General features: G+C 37.7%; 5 protein-coding genes across 7 annotated transcripts; 2 read left to right on the top strand and 3 right to left on the bottom strand.

Annotated features, from left to right (window-relative positions):
* Positions 1–2,054: 2,054 nt before the first annotated feature.
* Positions 2,055–3,099, bottom strand: LOC132797413 (mpv17-like protein 2). The gene is made up of 2 exons (XM_060809185.1): positions 3,061–3,099; positions 2,055–2,981 (listed from the first exon to the last, which is right to left on the bottom strand). The coding sequence occupies exon 2, from the start codon at positions 2,954–2,956 to the stop codon at positions 2,264–2,266; it is 693 nt and encodes a 230-aa protein (XP_060665168.1). The 5' UTR covers positions 2,957–2,981; positions 3,061–3,099; the 3' UTR covers positions 2,055–2,263.
* Positions 3,100–3,416: 317 nt separating this feature from the next.
* Positions 3,417–4,870, top strand: LOC132797415 (protein yippee). 2 transcript variants are annotated; one of them, XM_060809188.1, is made up of 4 exons: positions 3,417–3,578; positions 3,761–4,048; positions 4,125–4,284; positions 4,353–4,870. In XM_060809188.1, exons 2-4 carry the CDS (start codon positions 3,931–3,933, stop codon positions 4,438–4,440), a joined length of 366 nt encoding a protein of 121 aa, XP_060665171.1. In that variant the 5' UTR covers positions 3,417–3,578; positions 3,761–3,930; the 3' UTR covers positions 4,441–4,870. The 2 variants fall into 2 exon arrangements, with proteins under 2 accessions (XP_060665171.1, XP_060665170.1); XM_060809187.1 differs by having other exon boundaries at positions 3,758–4,048.
* A 145-nt stretch (positions 4,871–5,015) lies between these two features.
* On the bottom strand, positions 5,016–5,972 carry LOC132797416 (mitochondrial import inner membrane translocase subunit Tim9). Its single transcript, XM_060809189.1, has 3 exons — positions 5,798–5,972; positions 5,553–5,648; positions 5,016–5,494 (listed from the first exon to the last, which is right to left on the bottom strand). The coding sequence occupies exons 1-3, from the start codon at positions 5,855–5,857 to the stop codon at positions 5,363–5,365; spliced, it is 288 nt and encodes a 95-aa protein (XP_060665172.1). The 5' UTR covers positions 5,858–5,972; the 3' UTR covers positions 5,016–5,362.
* Positions 5,973–6,097: 125 nt separating this feature from the next.
* Positions 6,098–11,107, top strand: LOC132797412 (RNA-binding protein 1). 2 transcript variants are annotated; one of them, XM_060809183.1, is made up of 2 exons: positions 6,098–6,688; positions 7,462–9,127. In XM_060809183.1, exons 1-2 carry the CDS (start codon positions 6,288–6,290, stop codon positions 7,823–7,825), a joined length of 765 nt encoding a protein of 254 aa, XP_060665166.1. In that variant the 5' UTR covers positions 6,098–6,287; the 3' UTR covers positions 7,826–9,127. The 2 variants fall into 2 exon arrangements, with proteins under 2 accessions (XP_060665166.1, XP_060665167.1); XM_060809184.1 differs by lacking the exon at positions 7,462–9,127 and adding an exon at positions 10,608–11,107 and having other exon boundaries at positions 6,107–6,688.
* Positions 11,108–11,641: 534 nt separating this feature from the next.
* On the bottom strand, positions 11,642–24,163 carry LOC132797408 (alanine aminotransferase 2). The gene is made up of 7 exons (XM_060809178.1): positions 24,039–24,163; positions 20,063–20,534; positions 19,645–19,786; positions 13,644–13,733; positions 13,309–13,571; positions 12,427–13,250; positions 11,642–12,361 (listed from the first exon to the last, which is right to left on the bottom strand). Exons 2-7 carry the CDS (start codon positions 20,416–20,418, stop codon positions 12,213–12,215), a joined length of 1,824 nt encoding a protein of 607 aa, XP_060665161.1. The 5' UTR covers positions 20,419–20,534; positions 24,039–24,163; the 3' UTR covers positions 11,642–12,212.
* Between the last annotated feature and the right edge of the window lie 453 nt (positions 24,164–24,616).

The following is a 24,616-nucleotide window of genomic DNA, read 5'->3' as shown; positions in this document are numbered from 1 at the left end:
CTATGTGTCTGCTTCAAACAAACAATCAAGTTTTGGTTGCTAGCCGATTTCGGGTTCTTCTCTTCCTCTTCCAACTGCCCCGAAAATAACTAAAGAAAAGGAAATTAATCTCACGTAAACCGGTTTTTCGAATATTTTGCTGGATTGGCTCCGTCCTGCTTTTTGGTATGCAAAAAACGAAAGAAACAAAAAAACCCGAAAACAAAATCAAATCAAAATGCGCAACTCATCGACAGACAACCGAATCGAGATCTTTTGGTATATAGTATAGATACATATTGAAATTGGCTGCTGCAAAAACTGAATATACAAATACTTGAGATGTATTCATGAGTCTGGGCGACAACGACAACGACTTGGAGCACCTGTTGCTGGGCTGAGTTTAGCGAAACTGTTCCAGAGACTCGATTTGCGCAAACATTTCATTATCTCAATCGCTATCAAGGTCGACATTAAATGCTGCTTATTTAAAAAGATTCTTGAATTCGACTTTCAAGACCCTGTATCTTTAAAATACTAAGTATTTTACTCTATCGAAATGTTACAGAGATACAAAACTATTTCCCAATATGTTCAACACAAGTATTCTTTTCTTCATGGTAATCTTTATAGATGATGTACTTGTTATCAAAATAACATAAAAACAGTAAGGTAGACTTTACAATTTGAATTATATTGAATCTTCAGGGTGTTTGGCAGTCGAGTACGCCCGCTTAGAGCCATCTCATTTGATTAGTATTATTTCTTATTTATTGTTTGTTGTTTTTTGGGTATTTCATTATCAATGTCAAGCACATAAAGTGGCAAATTGAAAGTGGATGCGATAAGAGTTCCTTTTTAGTCATACCCCCCCACAAATACAGATAGTCGTTTCATTAATGGATATGAATAATGAAGAGCACATAACAACAATTCTATATAGTATACAATATAGTATACAGCTAGGCTATAAAGAGAACTATTTTTGTGATTTATGAAACTGTTATCAGTGTTTGTGCTCTTATCAGCGTTGGATGGGTTCTCTGATTTATAATTAACTGCGGCAAAAATTTTAAAATGAATTATTTGTAGTAGGTAGCAACGATTCGCATTGGGCTGGGCGTGGCAACATTTGTGGCGTGTTGCTGTGCCTCCTTTATCACATCGAGCAATCTTCAATGCTCGCTCGCTGTTGCCTAGAGAAGAGAAGACATAGACTGTGTGTTATCAGTTATCAGAGTCGGTATTTTCTCTTATCACTTGGCCAGCGTAAGCGTGCGCATTCATCATCATTCACATGCGTCATTGCGCCTTCATTGTCATTCACATACTACATACTTAAGACAGATCAGTCGCAGTATTTCCTACACGGACATAGATAGCGTCAGCATCGATCGACATTGGCGAGCTTTAAGCTTTCTGATCGGTAACTAAGTGGAAAATGCCTAGAGCTTTAATACCCCAAAATAAAGCTACTTCATCAAGTTTATATTGTAATATACTTCTGGATTAACCGTGACGACCGTCTCTCTGCTCTGAGTGCCGCGAATTTTACTGACAATATTTCTGTTTTTTATATTGACAAGTCTGTCTACAAAGACCTCAATGAGTTTAAAAATTAGAGCTACACTGTGGCATATCTGATTCTGTTAAATGTCGCAGTGAAGCTTCCGTCTGACCGTCCGTCCGCTCATCTAAACAGCTAGATCTCAGCGCTTATCGAAGTTAGAGCCACCAAATTTAAAGACAATATTCCAGGAAGTTCACTGCATCATTATGAAGACACTCGAACATTTTTTCGTAAACAGTTCCTTTCCAGCAACAAGAATAACTGCACAAACCCAAAAAAAAATAATATGATAATAATAAAGTGCGGTCGTTGTACTCGAAAAATCCTTCACTTCACCATTTAGAGGAAGGTGTGTCAAACCGGTTGTTGTTGTTATTGCAACTGCAGTGCTCCAAGATTGCAGTAAAAACTCGACAAATTGCAACAGTCAAAGCTCTCTTAATTACACATAATTACATAGCTGTTTCTTTTTTATTTTTTCGTTTTTTTTTTTGTGATAGTAAATACGCAACCAGTTTGTGTTTTATATTTTTTGTTGTTTGTATTCTTTGCGTTCCATTTATTTATTGGCTGGAGTTGCAACAGCAAGTCAGGGTACATCTTTGGTTCGAATCCGTCAAAATGGAAATCGACGCGCGCATTGACAGGCAATTATTTACACAAGACTATTTACAATATACATGTCATTTTTATATAAAATTAATAATTAACTAGCTAACTCTGAGTGGTTGTTTTCAGCTTGGGCAGATGTGATGGCGCATGCTTCACTTTCGAGGTGAAGACATCGTACCCCAGACTGATCACATTATCGTAGAAGATGCGATAGTGTGTGGGCACCCAATAGAAATTGACAAACTGTGCCACCGGCCAGACAGTCCATTCGGCCGCATACAGCTTCCATGCCTTCTCCTTGATCTCCTCCCACACCTCGCCGGCATCCTTCTTCTCCAGTATGCCCAGAGTGATGAAAAAGGCTGAGATATACAATGGCGAACAGATGACCTGATCGAGCACAATCTTTTTGGCCACCACGCGCATGCTGCGACCGGGCAAATGTTTGTCCAGCAGCTGATACCAATAGTGGCAAATGATGCCCACGGCCACGCCACTGGTGGCCATGTGACTAGTGCGTGTGCTGCAGTACTCCTCGATCTCGCCGTTGTACAGTTCCAGTTGCTGCTCGAGCACATCGCCCACAGAGCTGAGCGTCAGCGAGATGCCCACGTTGGTGAAGAGCAGGAACTTGTTGCTGAATGCGCTGCCGTGCCACTCCCGCAGCTTGTGCATGGTGAGGGCGCCGGCTCCCATTTTCTCCTTGGCGACAGAGCCTCCGTTGGACGCTTCGCGTCGAAGGCTGCAGCTGCCCAGCGACAGCAGGCTACGCAATTTACGGCGCAGGAAGTGCATTGTTTCAGTCTAGTTATTGTTGCACCTGGGCGAATGTCATAGTGCCACAAAAAACTTCAAATCAATCCACAAAAAAAAAGAGATTTTACCGGAGTTAATCTCACCACGCAACAGCCGCTGGTTTCGCAAAAGGCAACAACACAATCACGTGTAGGCGCGCACAGCTGATAGACCAGGGCTGTGTCATCACCAGCTCAATCGAGTACGCAATTTATTCGATAATGCGCACATATTTTTTACTTCATTTTCTACACTTTAATGCAATTCACTTTATCAATAAAAATAGTTACTTTTAATTAATGAATTTAATTTGAGTGGTGTTTTAATTAATTAACATTTCATTGTGTAGCGATTGTAAATATCGAAACGTTGCGCTCGTACCGATAACCAAACTATGCTGTAGCCCTAGAAAGCGTTGCGTTGTTATTGCTATTGCTGCTGTTCACGGCTGCAGTGTTATTTGGTTGTTGTTGTTTTTTTTTTTGTTGGTATTGTCGCATCGCAATTAGTAGCGAGTTTTGCATTCTAAAACAAAGTCAGTGACTTTCTTATTTTGTGCTGGTTACAACAATTTCAATGCATTTGTAAACGAATCATCAACGCGAATCTTCAGCATATTATTGTATGTTTGTATTTGTGCTGGTGTCTGTTGCTGTTGTTGTTGTTGGTGCCAATAAAAAGCAACAACAAAAAAGCACAGATAAGCTTTACATTGGAAGCACATACGCAATTTCGCTGCTTGCTATTACTAATAACGCTTTTATTACACATTTTCTTTTATTTTATTTTTTTCAACAACAGCAGCAGCATCTGCAAACAAAGGAACTCTACACTCACACTTAAACACACACACACACACACACAAAGGGCAGGTAAACACGAGAGTCGAGAGAATCACATACAACGAAAGTGTGTGCGCGTGTGTGTGTGTGTGTGGAGACAATAGAAGTCTTCTAAATCACAAAAACAAAAATATGGGTCGCATCTTTCTGGAGCACCTCGGTGGGCTGAAGCTCTTCAATTGCGCCCAGTGTCAAACGAATTTGACCAATCGCAGCCAATTGATCAGCACTCGCTTTACAGGCGCAACGGGTAAATATACATACATAAATCATACTTTCATATATCATAATAATAACTAATGGAAATGCATTCTTCATTGTGGCAGGTCGCGCTTACCTTTTTAAGCGTGTGGTCAACCTCACTTTTAGCGCCATCCAGGAGCGAGTTATGCTAACGGGTCGCCACATGGTGCGCGATGTCATGTGCAAGAGCTGCGGCGCCAAGCTGGGTTGGATGTATGAGTTCGCCACCGAGGACACGCAAAAGTGAGTTGCAAGCATTAACTGATTATTGCCCCCCTCTCTCATCATATCAATGTTCACCTGTATTGTAGATATAAGGAAGGTCGTGTCATCTTGGAGTATGCCTTGATCCATGAAGCAGAAGGATTTCCATCAGAAGCTGGCGGCGCTAGCCACTGAACCAAATAAAAAAGGGAAAGGGAAACAGCTGCTGTGTGTGCAGCCCTTGTGCTTGTTCAGCCCTTGTGCGTTTTGTAGCCCTTAAGTATTTTCGAGACTAGCAAAAGCCGCAGCTGCTGGCTTCTCTATAGGTTTAACAACAACAAAAGCAACAACAAAATAATGTTATGGCAAACGTCGTCGTGTGCTCTTCGACAGTTTTCGAGCTGGCGAATATCTCGTATCGCTGTCGAGTATTTGTAGCTAACGCATAAAATTGCAGGCCACAACAGTGTCGAAACGTTACTTAAGATAAAAGAAAGCAAAAATGTAGTTTTTAGGCATTTTAGAACAATAAGCAAAAAGCAAAAGCATCTAAAAATAATTTGAAATGAGGCTGAACTGCTTAACCCTCTGTTGCCCGCATGTGGCACTAACATTTAACCGAATCGAACGAATTCCCCGATTTATCCACATTTCTATTATTATATTATAATTTTATTTTTTTTTTTTTTGTGTCTTCGTCACTATTCTGACGATATTTGTATTTTGAACAAAGTCAACAAATGAATAAAAACAAAAACACCGATCTCTAGTTATCTATAGAAAACAAATAACGCTCATAACGAAACGGCAATTGTTTATTTACTTGCAGCAAATTGTTCTTTTTTTTGTTTAACGACTTTTGATCAGTAATAAAAATATAGGAATCGTTCAGGCCTGCAATCACTGCATTTTTCATTGTTTTGGTATTTATTTAATTGCTAGTTTAAAGACAAAACGAAATGCAACAGAAAAATGCATTATTCGTTATCGTTAATTGGGTGATTTGTTTGTTTATGTGTGTTTGTTTGTTTGTGGTGCTATTAAACTCTAAACTACAAAGGTTTTTAAGTAAGAAGAGCTTACAGCTCTCGATCTCTCCCTGTCTCTTTCTCATTCTCTATAATTTGCCGGTCTTTTGGGCCATGGCCAAAGCATTCTCGTTGGCAATCATTTGGAATTCCTGGAAGCGCTGTGACACACGTTGGTTCATCTTCAGGTACTTTTCCATGCAATTTAGTGAACACTTCTCCTGCAATAAGAGACTAAGTTAGTTCTGGTATTTCAATAACATTCATTTCTAAACTAACCTCGGAGTCTTTAACGTCGCGAGATGTAAAATCGCGTACGCAATCCGTAAAGCACATTTCGGATAGTTTATTGTATGACATGAGGAAATCTGAAAACTATATAATACACATACATTATTGTAGTAACTAAATAAATATGTATGTATATTGCATTCAGGCGGTTTATTTGAGATAACTGCTTACACATTGCATCATTTGCTGTCAATGATGAAGAATTTCTCAATTAAATTCACCACATTACTCACTGTTTTCATTTGATCCTTGTCCAGTTGGTCTAAGGAAACGGTTTCGGGGCTTTTAGCCATCTTGTACTGTGTGCTTTGATTGAAGTTTTTACTTAAAATAAATCAAATTTGGTGCGATTAAATAATAGCAGGCAGTTGTAGTTGTCAGCTGTTTTGTTGTGCGTGGTGGTGCCGCACTGCTGTCACAGGTAGCCAGGGTTGATTCAAATTCAACTGTTAATCGATAACGCTATCGATATGCTGTGCGCAGTGTTGAATTATACGATAATATGGCTGCCATCTTTTTTCCTTTTTTATTTGTGCTCTCTGTATATCGATATCAGGCAAATACAAGTTTTTTTTTCTCTGCTGGCTTGTGAAAAATTTTCTGTGTGTACCCAGCGACGCAATTAATACATAAGTGCGCCACAGATAAATAGGAATAGACGAGATTAAATTCTAGTAACCGCTACAAAATATACACTAAGAGGAACAACAAATAAAGAAAATCATGCCACGATATCGCGAATGGGACTTGGCCTGCAAAGTTTACGTGGGCAATTTGGGCTCATCGGCCTCCAAATATGAGATTGAGAACGCCTTCAGTAAATACGGCCCGCTGCGCAACGTTTGGGTTGCTCGCAATCCGCCAGGCTTTGCCTTTGTCGAGTTCGAGGATCGACGCGATGCCGAAGACGCAACACGCGGCCTTGACGGAACTCGCTGCTGTGGCACACGCATCCGCGTCGAAATGTCCTCCGGCCGTTCACGCGAAGGTCGCGGAGGTGGTGGCGGCGGCGGCGGTGGCGGAGGAGGTGGCGGCGGCGGTGGCGGACGTCGTGGAGGTCGCAGCGGCAGTGGTGGCGGCGGCGGTGCAGCCGCTCGGGCAGGCGACGCTGGCGGACGCTATAGGTGAGTTGCCATTCGCATTATTATTTCACACAAACCTTGTATCACCTGTCCTTTTTGCTCACGTATGCATTATTGCCCACACACACACACGTACTTTGTATGTATGCATCTGTGTGTGTGTGCATTGTGTAGCATCAAAAAAATGTTGCGCATTGCATATGAGCTGGCCAAAAAATGCATATATAAACCCATAAAAAACACCCAAAAAGAAAAAGTATGCAAAATCGATTTTAGCAGACAAAAAAAAAACAGAAAAAACAACACTTTGGGCCCGCCAAAGTGCGTATACATACAAGAAAAGAAGAAAAAAATGCAGTACCGGTTGTAAAAGTGAGCACAGCACACACTCTAACTCATACATATACATATACACAACACACACATACACACATTAAGAGTATTGTGCGCATCAAAGTCCAAATATTGATTATCGATAATCGAGGGTAGGACACAACATTACTACCACCACTAGTTTTCATTACCATCAAAAGTAAATACCAAAAATACCATTCGCAGCGCTCACAAATGAATCTAGTCGAAAAATAGAACAATTGTTTTTTTTTTTGTTTATTCATTTATTTCATTATTGTATATGTTAATGCTCCCAAAACAAGTCTTTTTGCCCCATTTGCCCTTGTTGGCAGTTGTCTTAATTTGTTGTGTATGATATGACAAAAACAAAACATAAAAAAGAATTTGAAATTGTAGCAAACATAAAAAGAATGCAACGAAATGGGGCCCGTTTTTAATGTGGTTTCACAATCATTTTGCAGGATAAAGTCTACTTCTACTACAAGCACAACAAGAACAACAACAACAACAGCTACTACTACTACTAGAACTTCTACTACTCCTCCTCTTCCTTCAACAAGTACAACAACTACTACAACAACAAGAACAACTTCACGTCTCATAACTACTACAACAACAACAAGAACAACAACAACAACAGCTCCTGCTCCTCCTATTACACACATTTCACCACCACCACCAACAACAACAACAAGAACAACAACACCACCAAAACCACCACCAACAACAACAACAATAACTACAACTATAACAACACAACCAACAACAAAATTCTGCGGCTTTCTGATAAATGCCTATTTCAACAAATACGATATATTCCGCTGACTGCAATATAATAACCACAGCAACCAACCAACCAACCAACAAGAACAACCACAGCATTTATGCTACTCCTCTCAAGCTCTTTACCAGCATCTATATATAAGTATATTATATATGGCAATGTTTAACAGCAGAGGGCAGTGTCCAGGTCATCCAATTGCAGCAAGCAGCATCCTCAACAAGCAACATACATCACACTCAACACAACACAACACACAATCAACAAACACACTCACTTGTTTCATTTAACACATCTACTATCTCTTTCTATATCATATTCACTCTCACACAAATTCACAATTGACACGATCAACCGAAGCGCAAGCGAGTGAGCAGCAGTCAGTCAGTCAGTCAATCAATCAATCAATCAACTGCCAGCCATCGTCGCATCTTTTCACCAACAACAACAACAAATACAACAACAATCTTCATACTTCATCATATGCTTCTACAACAACAACCATTCGCTCTCACATATTAACAAACTACAACAACAACAACAACACTATCAACACTAAACAGCAAGAACAACAACAACAACAACCAGAACCAACAACAACAACAATAAGCAATCAAGCAAGTGCAACAACTGACCCAGCAAAAGCAATGCAAGCAAAGCAATCAAAAATCTAACTCCAATTTACACCACCAACCAAGCAACCAGTCAATCAACCAACCAACCAATCAGCCAATCAATCAATCAATCAGCCAATCAATCAACCAATCAACGCTTCCAACAGCCTACTACTACTATGTACAACAACAACAACAACAACTACCTACTACTACTACTATGTACAACTGCTACTACTTCTACAACTGTAGAGACAAGAAAACAACTGTAAAAATGACAACTTTGCAGTGTCTTCAGACTTCAGTCAGACGCCTCTCAGCGTGCGCCCGGGTTGCTGCCTCTCTCTCTCTTTCTCTCTCTCTCTCTCTCCACAGCTCAACTGCTTCTTTCATCCCCAACTACTATATGCATATATATATCGATATAGAGATATATATATGTGTTTATCTGTATATAAACATCATCTTCTCATCTTCAAGCAGCCTCTACAACCAACCAACCACCACCAACAACAACAACTACTACTACAACTTCAAGAACAACAACAACAACAACTACTACAGCTACTACATGCATCAACAATGCAACAAACAACCCGAAAAAAAGAAAAGAAAAGCAAACAAGTTCAGCTTTATGAGGTTTTCCTTGTTTCTTTTCATTTTAACTTTTGTTGTTGCTCTTTGCTCCTAGATATATCACCTCAGTCTTGCACCAACAACAACTACAACAACCACACAACCACAACTACAACTACTACCACCTCTCTTCCCCTCCGGGTGTGGCTTTTTGCCCCAAATAACAATTAATGACCAGCTCGATCAGCATCAATCGAAAAAAAACTTCATCAAAACCAAAAATTGAAGCTTCAAATTAATTTAGCTGAGCCAGCGCTTCATTCTCCACAATATTCAACTAGTGCTTCAACTACTACTACTACTACTACTTCTTCACTCCTGCAACTCCAACTGCAACTGCAACTTCAATGCGAACTGTACAACAACAACAACAACCACCACCAATATCACCAACCACCACCACCAACAACAACAACAACAACCACCTTCGAATCTTTCACGTAAAGCAACTGCAAGAAGCGTATGTAAAATTGCCAACAAAATCCAAAAAGGAAAATCATTTGTATAATTTCTTCTTTTGTTAATTATTGTTACTTTTGTTTTTGTTAGTTTGTTTTGTACATTGTTGTTGTTCTCCTCTACACACACACACATGCTAATTGTCTGCTCTTGTACCACAACGACAACAACCACCACCAAAAAAAAGAAAAGAACAAAAAGAACGACGGCGTCAACAAAGAGCGCAACATCCAATTCAACATCGACAACCTGGTGGAGATATTGCATCCTCATTCAGCATTCAGCTCGTTCTTCTTCTTCAGCTCTCCTTCAGCTCTCAACTTCTCTACAACTCTGCTACTGCGTGCCCCTCTTCTGCAGCTTCTACAGCTACAATTCTTCACCTGCGCCTGTGTGTGTGCGTGTGTGGCTGGCTTACTTGCATCAAAAACAAAAAACAAAAAAAAAATCAATCCAGCAACGCCACCAACCACCACCACAACAACAACAACAACAGCCACTTTCCACAATATTCAATCGATTGTCAACTGAACAACAACTACAACAGTCTTCTTAGCCTGCTCTTCTCATCAATCAAAAAAAAATGTTGCCACCAACCAACAACCACCAACCACCACCACTAAGACCACCAACCACCACCACCACTAAGCTACTACTTTAAGTATGCCACACCAACTGCTTTCGTAACCGGGGCCTCAAATAACTGCATAAAAACATATCTATAAAAAAAAAAAAAAAAAAAAAAAGTTGATCAAATGAAAAAAAAATCACAAAAAAAAAATGAATGTATTGAATGCCAGCCTTAGTGTTCAGCTCAGCTCAGCTCAACTCAACCATCACAACAACCACAAGCAATTGAAAGTAAAACAAAAAAAAAGTGTCGAACCTCCTCTCCAGAAGGTGGAGGAGGAGGAGGCTGTTACTCTACAGCAAATTGTTTAAAAATCGTTATTTAAATGTTCAACGCCAAGTGTAAAATTCTATTTAATTTTTTGTATTTCTCTCTCTTCTCTCTCTTTCTTTCTCACACTCTTGCTCTCTCTTTCTTGACCTGTTTCCCAAAAAAAAAAACAAACATTGCACCCGCCCTGCCCCCCAAAACCCAATTTCATTGCAGATCACGTTCTCCAAGACGTTCTCGGACCCGCAGTCGCAGTTTCTCACGTGATCGTCGCAGCCGCACCGACTCTAGGGATCGGCATTAGATGAGAATGCCACACAACATAACACCCAAATACACACACACACACACACACACTCACCCGCCACTATAACTAGACACAAACACAGACACAAGTTTGTGGAATACTAATATTTCCTATTGCAGCCCAATTTCTTGTTTTTGTTTTTTTCTTTCTTGATTAGTTCTTGTGTAGAATCGTGAGAAAAAGAAAAGGAAACCCACAAAAGAAAATGCTAATTTAATTAATAATTATATATTTACGTTGTAAAGAATCCAAACGCAAACACACAATCCTGAATCTAGAAAGTTGGATGTATATTTAGAATGTAAGTGCATAGATCGTAAAATAATAAGAACAAACCAGAAAGAAGAGAAAATGGAAACTAAAACACTCAAATTACAATTACTAAAAACCAAAAAAAAACAACAACAAACAGGAAGTGAAAGAACAGAACAATATGACAACCGGAGCGCAAGACGACATTCGGAAGGTACAAGTATTTTGTGAATTATTTTCTTTATTTAATTTTGTAATTTCTTGTTTTTGTAAACTATCGAAACACAAGTTGTAAAATAAAAAAAAAAACGATGATCAAGATGAATCATAATAAATAAATACTTATGAAATACAAAAATAATGTGCTTTATTTGAATTCAGAACGATCTAATTTCATTCTGAATCTCTGAGAAGGAATGTGCTAGAGAGAGCTGTGAAAAGAAATGCAATATATTTTGGTATTTTTTGCACATATATATTTTAGAAATTCGACTTTGTTGTAGTCTTGAAAATTTCACAATGATCTATTGATAAATGCTAGAGTTATGTTGAGTTATTTTTTTGTTGCGTGAGTGCTGTATAATATTATATATGGGGGGGAGGTGATAACTCCACATGCTTCTCCAGCTTAGTGATGCATACTTTTAGGCGTCTCTTTTAAGAATACGATATTGAATGCCAATTGAATGCATATTTGATATATCATAGTATGTATATATATATATATTTAACAACAATACAATATATGTTTTATGTTTTAACATCAAGTAATGACTTCGCGCAAGGACATAAAAGTGTGCGATGTACGACATTATACATACATATATAGGGATTATCATATAGGGGGGAGCTACATCAATATGTGATAAATATATAACGCTCATTCTATTATTAACAATATCCAATGTATATACTAATTATTATTTTGCAACAAAGCAATTAAAACAAGAACAATATTATTGTCAATTTAGTTCATCATCATGTCCAATTAGTTTTGCGATAAATCAAGGAATTAAATCAAACCTCAATTGCCATATAATTAATAGTATAGATAGAGTAATGTTTGGGGATCGCTTGAAACCAGTCAAAAGAGTATAGAGTTAGTATTTTTGTAACAATTTAATTATTTTTTGAAAAATAAAAAAAAAAAATGAAAAAAATATATTAAAGACGTGAACTGGGATCGTCGAACGTCATCGAAGTTGCGTTGAGGTGTGTGTGTGTGTGTGTGTGAGGAAAATATCATCAGTGTGTTGTCCGCTCTATTTGTATTTCTTCATGAAGTCCAAGTGGAATTGACGGAACTTCTCCAACATGAGCTTCAGCTTGTCCGTCTGCGGCAAGATGGTGCTGCGGAAGTGATAGGTGCCAGGCAACTGACCAAATCCGCTGCCAGGCACAACGCAGATACCTTAAAGAGAAAGAGTTGTCGATTAATTATCAGTTTTTATTAACTTTCGAGGTGGAAAAACTCACCCGTCGACTCGAGCAGTTCAAATGCATATAAGGCATCGGGTGCCATTTTCTTGGCCTTGGCTGCCTCCACCGCCTTGGGCGGTATCTCCACACGGGGGAACACATACATCGCTCCCTGCACGGGATTCACCGTGTAACCCTCGAAGCTGCTGAACGTCTTGTGGACCAATTCGGCGCGCTCCTTCAACGCATCCAATACAGCGTTCTTCTCCTTGTTGTACAGCTCAAACGAAGGTTCGCCGGCACGTGGTGGATTCACCAGAGCACTGACAGCCACCTGGCCAGCGGTGGTGCTGCACAACGATGCGGTAATCGATTTGGTGAGCATCGCTTTGACCTGAGGACACAGGTTGATCACCTCCATGTAGCCGCCACGAATGCCGCATTCGCCGAGGAAACCCTTTGACACCGACAGGAAACTGACCAGCTCTTGGCTGCGATACGGTTCACCCATCTCGTGCATCACCTTCTTGAACGAATGGAACTTGGAGTCCTTGTCGTAGACATTGGCCTGGTACACCTCATCGGCGAGTAGCAAGAGTTGATTCTCCTGGGCGAATTTGATGATCTCCTCGATGTTTTGACGCGACAGCACCTGGCCGGTGGGATTGCCGGGATTGATGATGACCAGAGCACGAGGATTGCATTGAGTCTTGGCCTCATCGTAGGCGCGTTGCAGCTCCTTGCGATTCAGTCCCCATTTGTTGGCCTCATCCAAGTAATAATCGATCTTGCTCATGCCATATTCAGCGATGGTGGCCGAGTACAATGGATACTGTGGTATGGGCACCATGATGCCCGGCAACTTTTCCTCCACATGGCAACTGCAAGAGAGAGTCGTTAACTAGTTGTTATAAGTATGTGCTATGATCTGTGACTTACTGCAGCAGCGAGAGGATGCTCTTGATGCCTGGCGAGGCGCCGCCAGTTAGATAAATATTCTGCCAATCGCAGTCGACGCCGCCATCGCGTTCCTTAATGAATGAGGCCACCTGACGACGCACATGCTCCAAGCCCGCCGAATCGGTGTACGAACCCATCGAGCCGCCTTGGCATGCGGCCAACAAAGCGCAAGCGCGCTCCTTCACATCAGCTGGATAGTCCGGAGTGTTCAGCAGACGCGGTTCCATCGTCAGAGCCAACAACTAAGATGGGGGAAAAAAAAGAGAGGTTACAAATTGCATTTGATATCTATCTCTCTGTGACTGCAAACTCACCTGACGCAAAAAGGTCAAGGGCTGTTGGCCCATCGCATGGCAATCGCCAATGTTGGCACGAATCACCTGGTCGAATGGTTTCTTCACTCCCTAAAAGAATAGTGTTGAAATTGAAATTGAAAGCATTAGTCAAATTACATGTTGCCAATTGAGCGCAAATTGAATGAGTGTCGTTGAAACCTAATGCGATTTTAATATGCCTGGCCTGTGGCTCAATTGATTTTGTGCCCCAAACAAATCAAATATGTTAATGCTCCACCTATTTGACGTGCTCTATTATTATTATTGTACGGTCGAGTGGGAAGCCCATTATTGCGGTCGCCCAACATCCATTTAATCGTATCCAATTACCCCCGCAAAGCAAACAAGAGACACCCCACAAAATCTGTGCTGAACCGTTTGCCGAACCACGCTCCATATGTGTTCATAGCTGAACCGTTTACTGAACCACATTTAATATGTTTTCATAGCATGTTCCGATGATAAATTGAGGCAAATCGAAAGTAATTAAATTAAGCAGCAATGTAAACAAAAAACACTCCACAAAATCTGTGCTGAACCGTTTTACCGAACCACGCTCCATATGTGTTCATTGCTGAACCGTTTACTGAACCACATTCAATATGTTTTCATAGCATGCTCTGATGATAAATTAACATTTCTTTGAGTGTTATTCAATTACAAATTTATTATTTAATTTATTTAAATTAATTTCTTTTGCGTTGAACCGGTTCAAAAGCTGTTCCACATAGATTAACAGAAACGTCGTTTGCTTTTTACTTTTATTTCTAATTCTACACAATTCAATTATTTTATGTTTACCCAAATTTTATAATAAGCAGCAATGCAAACAAGAGGTATCCCAGAATATCTGTGATGAACCATTTCCGAACCACGCTCAATATGTTTTCAAAACATGTTCAATAATGTGAGATTCCATTAGTATTTTACAAATTTTGAATTTGGTTATCAATGCCAGAAGAACCTAATTTTATATAACTTAAGCTAAGCTACTTCGCTATGAACCGGTTCAAGAACCGCTCCACTTAGATTTAAATATACGTAGTTCGTGTTTTTATTTTTCATTTCTTATTCTACACAAACTATTTTATGTTTAAGCAATGTTTATAATAAATCAGCAATGCAAACAAGAGACTTCCCCGAATATCTGCGCTGAACCGTTTTCTGAACCAAGCTCCACATGTTTTCATAGCATGCTCCAACGATAAACTTACATTCTTTGAGTTATACTTCGCTTAACAATGCCAAAAGAACCCCATTATATATAACTTGAACAAAATTGCTTTGCTTTGAACCGGTTCAAAGATTTATAGAAGCGTAGATGGTTTTCAAAGCATGTTCCAAACATTAACTCACATTCTTTGACATACACATTTTGAATTTGCAATACAACTTGAACAAAATTGCTTGGCTTTGAACCGGTTCAAGAACCGTTCCACTTAAATTTTTATACTACGCTATCGAACTATTTTCTTTCTAAGTAATTTTACTAATTACACCTTTCAGTTAAATCGAAAATGATTTAATTCAACTGATTTAAATCTATGCAAACAGGTTTCAATTGATAGATGAGTTCAGATATAGTTTTGTAGGAACTAATATAGGTCATCGAGTAAAGGGAAAGTCAATTTAAACAAGGTGGTTTATGAGACATTTGCAAATTTGATCAATCGCTATCAAGGCAGTTCAATTTCCTTAATGGCCTCAGTGCTTATCTCACATTTTCTCCAGCACTCTTTAATTTGCTTAAGTAAACAAGCCGGAAAAACGCAACTCAACTTGAGTCGAGTCTACAATGCAGTGTCATGCACTCAAGCAAACAGCAACTGTTTGTTATATATGGCACTATATAGTAATAATATGTGTATTGGGTCTGGTGTAATTGACAGCAAGCAATTTAGATACAGACACCCCCAACGAATGTATGTATGTAGATGCCTACATGCTATATAGTCTCTGTGTAAATAAATAATGGAGTGCAGGGCAAGCGGGGCGTATGTGTAATTTAGCGTTTTGATGAATAAGAATGCACAGAAAATCACGAAGCGCAATCGAAAGTTGAGAGAGGAAGCTTCTTCTTCTCTCCATGAATAATGCATGCAGTCATGCATAGCTGTTATACCAACGAAATAGCAACTGAAACGATAATAACAGCAACGAAAATGACGCCAAGATCATACTTCGATAATCAGCTGCTAATTTGGTTCGCACATTTCTCATTTGCGAACTACGTAACTCTCGTAACTACGGAAATTCAAATTACCAACCTTAAAATATAACAAACTACGTAAATCTAAGGGGATAATTACTTATTTTTGTTCATTAACACAAAATGAAAAATGTTATACAAATAGAAAATGCAAAGTAAAACAAAAAACAAGTAAGAAAACTACAGTACCGAGTGTGCTCGACTGTGAGATACTCGCTACACATTTTGAATAAAAGCAAAACAGCGCTATGTAAAATATACTAAAATAATACACTGCATAATATTAAAAAATCTGCCAAATGATATATTAATAAAGTACTACATACAAAATGTACCATACTTAAAAGTATATAACAAGTGGTATATTAATATTGTACTACATTCGAATATATCATATACCAGATTGTCAGTTTAAGCAACTAATTCTTTAATAACTTAGACAATTTTTGTCAGACTTTAGCGTGTATAAAAAATAATGTCTTCTGATTAATACCAAAACTAATCCACTATATAATATAGTAGCTTTAAAATACTTATTGCTACGAAATTTGTGAATACGCTAAAGAATTTTCGAAATTTCACTAAGATTTCTTTTATAATGTTTCGTTCGCAGTTAAAATGGGTAACTATGCATAATATAGACCAATTTTAAGTTTGTTAAACAAAATTTATCAATTGAAATTGCTGTAATCACAAACTTCTCATATAGTCGAGTGTATACTATAAATATTTTACCTACAGGGTATGAAGCAATGAATATACCAGTTGTTGAGTCGAATTTGCCAGCTGCTTGTGAAGCTTTCAACCAAAACACCTGACAAGTAGCTCATTAAATTAGCAACAAGTAGACCTACTAGGTACAACTATATATGTCTATATATATATATATGTACATACATATTGAGCGAAGTAAACCTACACACATAAATATCTATAGGGGGCACTTGAAACCTTAAACAAACCTTTTGAGTTTGTCATTTATTATGGAATCGACCGCAAGCGAAGAGTGCAAACACACACATACACACAGTCTAAGCATATATTATATCTGTCTATCACATATAGTAAATATTTCACGTATTGTTCACATGTTTGCACAATTGAAATATGTGTCGTAATCTGAACATTTATCGCTGTTGAGAGAGCAAATCAACAATAACAGAGTAGAGAATAATCAGCAATACTCGAATCAATAATCAATAGGCATAAAAATTTCCAAAGTTGCCGCTGATATCGTAAGTATAGAATAAATATATACAACTTAGCAACGTTGTTTAAAATTTACTTTAAGCACAGATAAAAATCAAGTGAATAACAGCAGTCTGTCTAGTTTTTAACATTTCATGTTTAACAGAGGGCAAAGGATCATGTAAAGAGGAGTCATAACTAACAGCTGTTAAACAGATGACCTTCAACAGCAGCGAAATGTTAATGTTAATGTTAAGCGAAATGTTAACAGTGCAGCTTAAGCCACAAACTTAACAGCGCCCGTTAAAAGTCTGTCAAACTCTTGATGGATCAACGAAAGCAATGATTTATGCTTGCGATGCGATTGACAGTTGCCCATTTGGCAAAGGGCCAAAATGAAAGGGGAAGTGGAGGGAAAAGGCAAACGAGACAACGTCACGACCTTATCATACGCAGCATGCCGAGCACTGATGCGAACTGAAAGCATTTGATAAAAGTAGAAGAAGAAAAACAAAAAAAAAGCAGCGAATTCTAATGCGCGGCGAATGAGGAAGTCACAACGAAAGCAAACAACAACAACAACCAAATAGTATGCAAAGTGAAAGGAAGAGGCAAACAATGGAGAGCAAACAAAGACGCGAAATGTGTTCGCTGCACTTTTAATGTGGGTTGACGAACTGTCGACAAAATTCGAAGAGAATCATCATCATCTTCTACGTTTTTTTTTTGTTTTTGCGTCGTAGAAGAACACAAAAAGAAATGCTGGAAACAACAAAAAGTGTGGGAAAAAGCTTCACGGCTCATGCGCCATCTTTGTTGTTGTTGTCGTTTGTTTAATAACAGCGTCTCACACAAAATTACCCAACAGCATCCTCGCTGCCTCCTCTGTAAGCTGTCCCCAGCCTCCTTTTACAGCTACTTACATAATATCGCAAAAATGAAATTGAAGCGAAAGCAAATCCCAGCAGATGTTGCCGGCTTTTTGAAGGACGTTCACTGAACTTGACTCCGTTTTCCGTTTTCGCTTTCGGGCAATGGGCCAAATATTACAACTACAATTACACACACCAATCCATCACTGACACACACACCTACACACACACACACGCTCATCTGTCAGCAATTCGCTAAAGCGGAGCAGTATTTATAGTCTCAAATTCAGCTTAAGCTCAATATAATTGAATGTCAACAATAGACACAGCTTTCAGTTCAGCAAGTCGAAGATTTAATACTCTTATCGGAAACTACAAGAAATGCGTTTGAAAGAAAGAAATACGTTTGGAGCATACTTTGCTTACATTTTTCAATTTACCTAAATTACTTTTATATTTTAGAATTATAAAATAAAAATATTCGTAATAATTGTAAATAAAAAAATATTTTTAAACATACCAAAATTCTTCAAAATTTGTAGAATAATATGATATGTATTTGTAAATTAAAAAAAAACCTCAGATATACCAACATTTTAAATGAAGTTTAATTTGTCTCTATGTCTAGAAACCCCATCAATAACGCAATCAACATCAAATTTATAAGACTCCTTCTAAAGCGTATTCAAAAGCAGATAATTGAAAAACGTGACCCCAATAATTGAGAATAATTAAAATCATGCGTTTTACATTTGAAAAGATAAACAACAACACAAATAAGCAACAATTACAAATACAATTGCGAGTCAAACCCATTAGATCTTATAAACAACACAACAACAAAAAATGGGAGGAAAAAAACCCAAAAAAAAAACTTTTCGAGTTAATTTGGCGTTAATTAAATACAACCAGCTCTAAAGTTTAACTGCTTAAACGAGATAAAACAAAAAATATATGAATCTAATTAAGAACTATATTTAGATAAACCAATGAAGCAATTTTAGAGCTTTCAGCATGAATTTGCACAAATATCGCACAAAGAAAAACCGCCACGCAAAATCAGTTAAGTTTAGCAACAACAAAAAGGTTTTTGTACTTCAATGGTTTGTAAAAACTTTTTACAAAAACTAATCTAATAAAAAAAACACTTGTTACTGTTATTAAAAATGAATAAAAAGGTTTTTTTGTTAGCAGCTCTTAGAAGAGAATTTTTTTTTTATAATCAACTGATTATAATAGATATTTATTTAAAACACTTGACAAGTGAACAGTTCTAAGTGTTAGATTCATAATTAGGTTTTATTTTTTTCTAGATAATATAATATACATTTCCCATATAATATGTAAATTTGCAAAGAGTCCCCTAAAGAAGTGTCGCTAATTTGCTTTTCTGTTTACTCTCCCCAAAATACAACTTAGCGAATTGCAAACACAACACGCAATTGAGAACGCCCTCAGAGCGAAAAGAAATGCAATTGGAACGAAGGATTAACAGGTGCGCACACAACGCAACGTAAATAATTGCCGAGCAAAAAGGAAAGCGACATGGGGGAAAAAAAAAAGGGTGAGGGAAGAAGCCACGCTCAATAGGTGGCGCTTTTCGGGCAATTTACAAGGCGGAACATGAATAATGATGAGTGACAGGCGAGCATGGGGAAGGAGGTGGTGTGTAAGGGAAAGAGACAACAAACTTACGACGAGCTTTGCTTACCTTCTCGAGTTCCTTTTCAATTTCGCCGGCGCGAATGACAAGCGGACCACGGACCGCATACTCCATAACGATGAAGTTGGGATTGATGTTCTCCAGTTGCAGGCATTTCTGGTTGCCGTTCTTTTGTGTGGTGGACATGTTGCTGGAAAAAGCAAACAAAACAAAAAATACGGATAAACACACACACACGCACACACAGTGAAAGAGAGAAAGAAACGCAAATGAAAACAACACCAAAACACACGTCCAAGTTTTTAACATGGAAACACGCACGAAAATTCAAATGTTATGTTAATGTTAATGTAAATTTTTCGTTGCTAGTTATTGGTTTTTTTTCGTTTTTCGTTTCTTTTTGTTTTGTTTTCTGGTTCACACACAGCAAAAATAAATAAATACAAATAGGGAATTAAATACTGACCGAGAAGGAACGTCAAAAGTTGAATGGCTACCACGCGCGTTCAATGCTTCAGTTTGACTGCGGCGCAGCGTCGCTGTCGCTGTTGCTGTCGATGTAGCAGTCGCCGTTCCTGTTAGCTTCTGGTTCTGCTGCTCAGCGCTGTTATTGTTATGTAGCGTCGATGATTTCCAGCGGCGTATGCCAACACTTGGCGTTAGTTTACATTGTTGCTGCTGCTGCTGTTGACGCCTTGTGGCGACTGCGCTGCCACCGCTGCTGCTGCTGCTGCTGCTTGTTAAAGTTCTGGCACAAGTGGAGGCAACGGCACTGGCAGCGCGTTGCATTGTTGCTGGATTCCTAAGCAGTTGACGGCTCATCTTAACAGTGAATTTTGTATACACTCTTTGAATTTTTTTTTGTAGTATTGAATTTTGCACCCACAGACGGAGACACAACACACACAACGTTCAGTTGTTGTAGCTGGCTTTTTTCACTGCAAATGAGATGAAACAGAAATTAATAAATGTGCAAAAATCGAAGCAGCTGCTGCTGCTTCTGCTGCTGCGTTGTTCCCGGCGTCGTCATCATTGCGAGCAGCAGCCGAACCACCAATACACACGCATACTCTCAGTTGGTGTGTATGCATGTATGTGTATAAGAGCGTCGTCGCCTGCGCTAAGCTTGATTTATAAGAGCTGCTGTTGAAGTGTGCTTTTTGCTTTTTGTTGTTCTTGGTTTTTGTTATTATTGGCATTGGCATTGCCACGACGTATGTAGAAGGGGAGTGTAGGGAAAGGGGGGCCGGTGCTATTATCATCAATAGCGATAAGATTAGCGAAATCATTTTATGACTTGTGCCATATCGATACACATATTTATTGTACTCGGCAACAGCCCGCAATTCAATTATATAAATAAACAATTAACCGGTTTTACAGTTCACACTTGTGTGTGTGTGTGAGTGTGAGAGGCCAAGACGCAAAAGTTGCCATTAGCTAATTATAATTATGAACATCCGAAAGTACAGCAAGAATGCAATTAGCTGATGGCTGCGAGCTTTTTTTGTCCGTTTATAACGGACACAAGTCCTCAAGCAAACGAACATTTTTGTGTCTGCCCGCATGTGGTCACACTGCGCATCAGTTCGATACATTGCCAATATCGATAACATTCGATCATTGCGTATTGCGCTCATTCAAAATGCCGCCAAGGCAACAATTGGTTAATTATGGCAATTGTGAGTTTGTAGATAACTCTTATCCATGTCGCTGTCTTATCAGCGATGTCAGTTGCCAAAATAGTAGCTAAAGGGATTATGTATACGGTTTAATGAATTTATTTATTTATTTTGGCCTTATGTTCATAGTAGCAGTACTTTTGAGCCGTGTACTTTTGACTTTCAGCTTTACGATTTGTTGTTATCAGTGACGTCCAGTCTGAGCTTATGCTATACAGATTTATATACTATATACATATATATAGTCGGACACATCAACAAAGACAACAGACAAGCGCACAAGGTTTATTCTAGCTGGCAATTATTGTACTTTGAATCGCCAATTGCGTAATGAGACAGCTCAGTGAAATGAGACACAAGACAGAGAGAGAGACAGCAAGAGTGAAAGTCTGTGCCAAAAAAAGAATTGAAATGCCGACGAAAAACATGACAATAATAACAAAAAATAAAAAAAATAAAACACACTACACTTTCCATATGTTTAACAATAAACAAACACTGCTATTAATACCAAGTATAATTGCTGAACTTCAAGAACAGCGAGATCAAAGTACTTTATAGCAAGTGTTTTGTTGAGAGCTTCCTCTATTGTTGAGTGGATGATAAAGTTTCATAAAATATTAAAGGCTTCTAAACAGTTTTATTGAACTTGTTCTTCAATTAAAACGAAGAAGGAATTTATTTATTGTATGTGATATTTAAGCTTTGAAAATATTAAAGATTTAGAGTTCATTGAAAAGTCTTTTTCAATAATAATTTGACAAATTATTAATATAATCATTTCATTTTAAATATGTTCCAATAAATTAAATTGCCCAAATCGAAAGGAAATACTTAATAAAACATAAATAACCTTCAAATAAATTAATTATTAATATAATCATTTCATTTTAAATATGCTTACTTATGTTGCAAATAAATTAAAATGCTCAAATCGAAAGGAAATAATAAATTAACAATAAATTACATTAAAACTGGTTAATTTAATTGCTCAATTGCTCAGAAAATAATAAATTACAATCTATTAAAAAATAAATTGCTTTATTATAGCTTAGGAAAATAATGATCATGTTTAATTCAGCAAAAGTATTAAATTAATAATTTTAATAGCAAATAATTTGGCTAATAACGAATATGTTTATTTCAGCACATTAATAATATAATTTACTTCAAAAATATTACTTTTTTTAGATATAATAATTTATAAATTGTGTTTATAATTTACTCAAAAAAGAATACCTTTTTTATATATATATTTTATATTCATAATATAATAATAATATAATAAATTATATTAATAATTGATACTTTAAATAAAGTAAAATTGAAATATTATTAAAACTACACTCTTAATTTCTCTCAGTGCAGTATATTCATAATAACTTAAAATATTTGAATTTTTTGTAAAATAAATTATATTAATAATTGATACTTTAATTGAACTGTAGATTGAAATATTATTATAACTACACTCTTAATTTCTCTCAGTGCACTGCACTCAATTGTGGCGTATTCAAGGCAACAAATCAAAGGCTTAATTTGCAATTTTTCGCTCTATAAACAACATTTGGAGAGGAACATAAACAAATACAATAAATATAGGGCTCAAATACTGTAAAAAAAAAATATTAAAGCACACAGGTGCTAAAGAGATGCGTCAATAAACGGCTAATAAATGCGATATTTATATTTATAGCCTTTGATAGAGTCGATGTTTTTGTTGTTTTTCTTTCACGCTTATGCAACGGAAGTGCTATGCAAATGTCCAATCAGATAAGCGACAACTGATAGGACAACTGATATCGTGCGCTTATTTAATTAAGCACTTCAACAAATACGAAAAAAAATAAATATATTAATATCACACACACACACATACACAGAGGCACTATAAGTTCAATTGACACATCAGCAACGAAATCCAATCAGAATCGAAAGGCAATCGCGTCCGATTGGATTACCAAGTGCGTGGTGCGTAGAGGGCGCTGTCAAATTGCTAATTAGCATGTTAAACAGCTGTTGCACACACACTCACCCACACACACACACACCGAGTAAATTGCGGCGATTTTTGTTTTGCACGCAATTCAATTGAATGCGACACGCAAAACGCCAAACAAAATCAGTAGTGACAATTTATTACCATTTAACGCATAGCAATTTCAGTTTTTTGTTTGTTTTGTTACGCACTTGAGGTTAAGTTCTTTTTTTTTTTTTGTTGTTGCTTCTTTTTATAATCCATTTTTATTGTTTTCTTTTCTTTTTCTTTTGTCTTTTTTTGGGTGGTGGGGTAACACTTTGCCAACTCACACACACACACACACTTCGCTGAGGTGCATATGCATATGCATGTAGATGTGTGCGTGAAATTAGTTCAAGAACAGCGGCAGATGCAGAAAAATGCATTGATTTTTTTTTTGTTTTCGTTGTTGCATTGCAATTTGTTTTGGGTCAATTTGCTACGCACCTTGTGAACTTGAAACTTTAAAGAGGGGTGCGGGGGGATATGCTGCTTGCTCTCGATTATCTAACTGTGGTAAACGCGCTGCGATTTAGGAAAGATTAAAACGACCAAGACGACGACGAGAATTCAACTGGCGTTTGTTTTTTTTGTGTTTGTCGCAACGAGAAATCTGAAATATATTACACGCTTATGTTCACCACATGTGGGCACAATCATTCTATACAACTTACATATATGTACGTATGTATATAATACTTATAAAATACAAAATTATTAATAAACTTATCTGCACATACCGCGCTAGCAAAGCAATAATTTCGTAAATAAATTCGCCAATCTGTGTGCACTTGTGTATGTGTGACGTGTGCTTCGTGTGTGTGCGATGTTCACCTCGAGCAAACAACAAAATAGCGCCAGTGTGCTCCAATGTTTTGAATTTGCATGCGACTATGAAATTTTGATCAGCTGACAAGCGTTGCCACTCTATCTTACTGCACATACGAAAGTGGCAAGCTCGCGCAGCCATATTACATTCGTGTTGCAAAACGTACACCAATTGGGTCATCGATAAGTATTTGTTTGGAGCAGTGTGACCTTTTCAATTCAATTGCAATTTCAGAATACCGAGAAAAAACTGGAAATTGCTTTTAGCTTGTCTTTTGAAGGCACATTTTGCTGAAATTTATTTTGAATTTGCATTTAGCATTTCGATATAGCTTTTAGGCAAAATATGTGCTTTATGTACTAAAAAAAAGTTTTCAAAACATTGCGCATTTGTAATCGAAATTGGGTGGTATTTTTGCCGGTATATTTGTCGCCATATAATGGTGTATTTGAAAATTAAGCTGGGCGGTCACGCTGATGGGTAATCTTC

Source organism: Drosophila nasuta, chromosome X (assembly GCF_023558535.2).
Source record: "Drosophila nasuta strain 15112-1781.00 chromosome X, ASM2355853v1, whole genome shotgun sequence".
NCBI lineage: Eukaryota > Metazoa > Arthropoda > Insecta > Diptera > Drosophilidae > Drosophila > Drosophila nasuta.
The sequence above is the reverse complement of the archived record's forward strand: the minus strand, read 5'-3'. Positions and strand labels throughout refer to the sequence as shown.

What these genes read in the sequence shown, in the direction of transcription:
- LOC132797413 (XM_060809185.1), bottom strand. Translation starts at nt 2,956, where the DNA reads ATGCACTTCCTGCGCCGTAAATTGCGTAGCCTGCTGTCGCTGGGCAGC.
- LOC132797415 (XM_060809188.1), top strand. Translation starts at nt 3,931, where the DNA reads ATGGGTCGCATCTTTCTGGAGCACCTCGGTGGGCTGAAGCTCTTCAAT. An exon ending in TCGCTTTACAGGCGCAACGG is followed by an intron (nt 4,049 to 4,124) that starts GTAAATATACAT and finishes TCATTGTGGCAG; the next exon opens with GTCGCGCTTACCTTTTTAAG. An exon ending in GCCACCGAGGACACGCAAAA is followed by an intron (nt 4,285 to 4,352) that starts GTGAGTTGCAAG and finishes CCTGTATTGTAG; the next exon opens with ATATAAGGAAGGTCGTGTCA.
- LOC132797416 (XM_060809189.1), bottom strand. Translation starts at nt 5,857, where the DNA reads ATGGCTAAAAGCCCCGAAACCGTTTCCTTAGACCAACTGGACAAGGAT. An exon ending in ACAAGGATCAAATGAAAACA is followed by an intron (nt 5,649 to 5,797) that starts GTGAGTAATGTG and finishes TGTATTATATAG; the next exon opens with TTTTCAGATTTCCTCATGTC. An exon ending in GCGACGTTAAAGACTCCGAG is followed by an intron (nt 5,495 to 5,552) that starts GTTAGTTTAGAA and finishes CTCTTATTGCAG; the next exon opens with GAGAAGTGTTCACTAAATTG.
- LOC132797412 (XM_060809183.1), top strand. Translation starts at nt 6,288, where the DNA reads ATGCCACGATATCGCGAATGGGACTTGGCCTGCAAAGTTTACGTGGGC. An exon ending in GACGCTGGCGGACGCTATAG is followed by an intron (nt 6,689 to 7,461) that starts GTGAGTTGCCAT and finishes ATCATTTTGCAG; the next exon opens with GATAAAGTCTACTTCTACTA.
- LOC132797408 (XM_060809178.1), bottom strand. Translation starts at nt 20,418, where the DNA reads ATGAGCCGTCAACTGCTTAGGAATCCAGCAACAATGCAACGCGCTGCC. An exon ending in CCTTGACCTTTTTGCGTCAG is followed by an intron (nt 13,572 to 13,643) that starts GTGAGTTTGCAG and finishes CCCCCATCTTAG; the next exon opens with TTGTTGGCTCTGACGATGGA. An exon ending in TGAACTGCTCGAGTCGACGG is followed by an intron (nt 12,362 to 12,426) that starts GTGAGTTTTTCC and finishes TTTCTCTTTAAG; the next exon opens with GTATCTGCGTTGTGCCTGGC.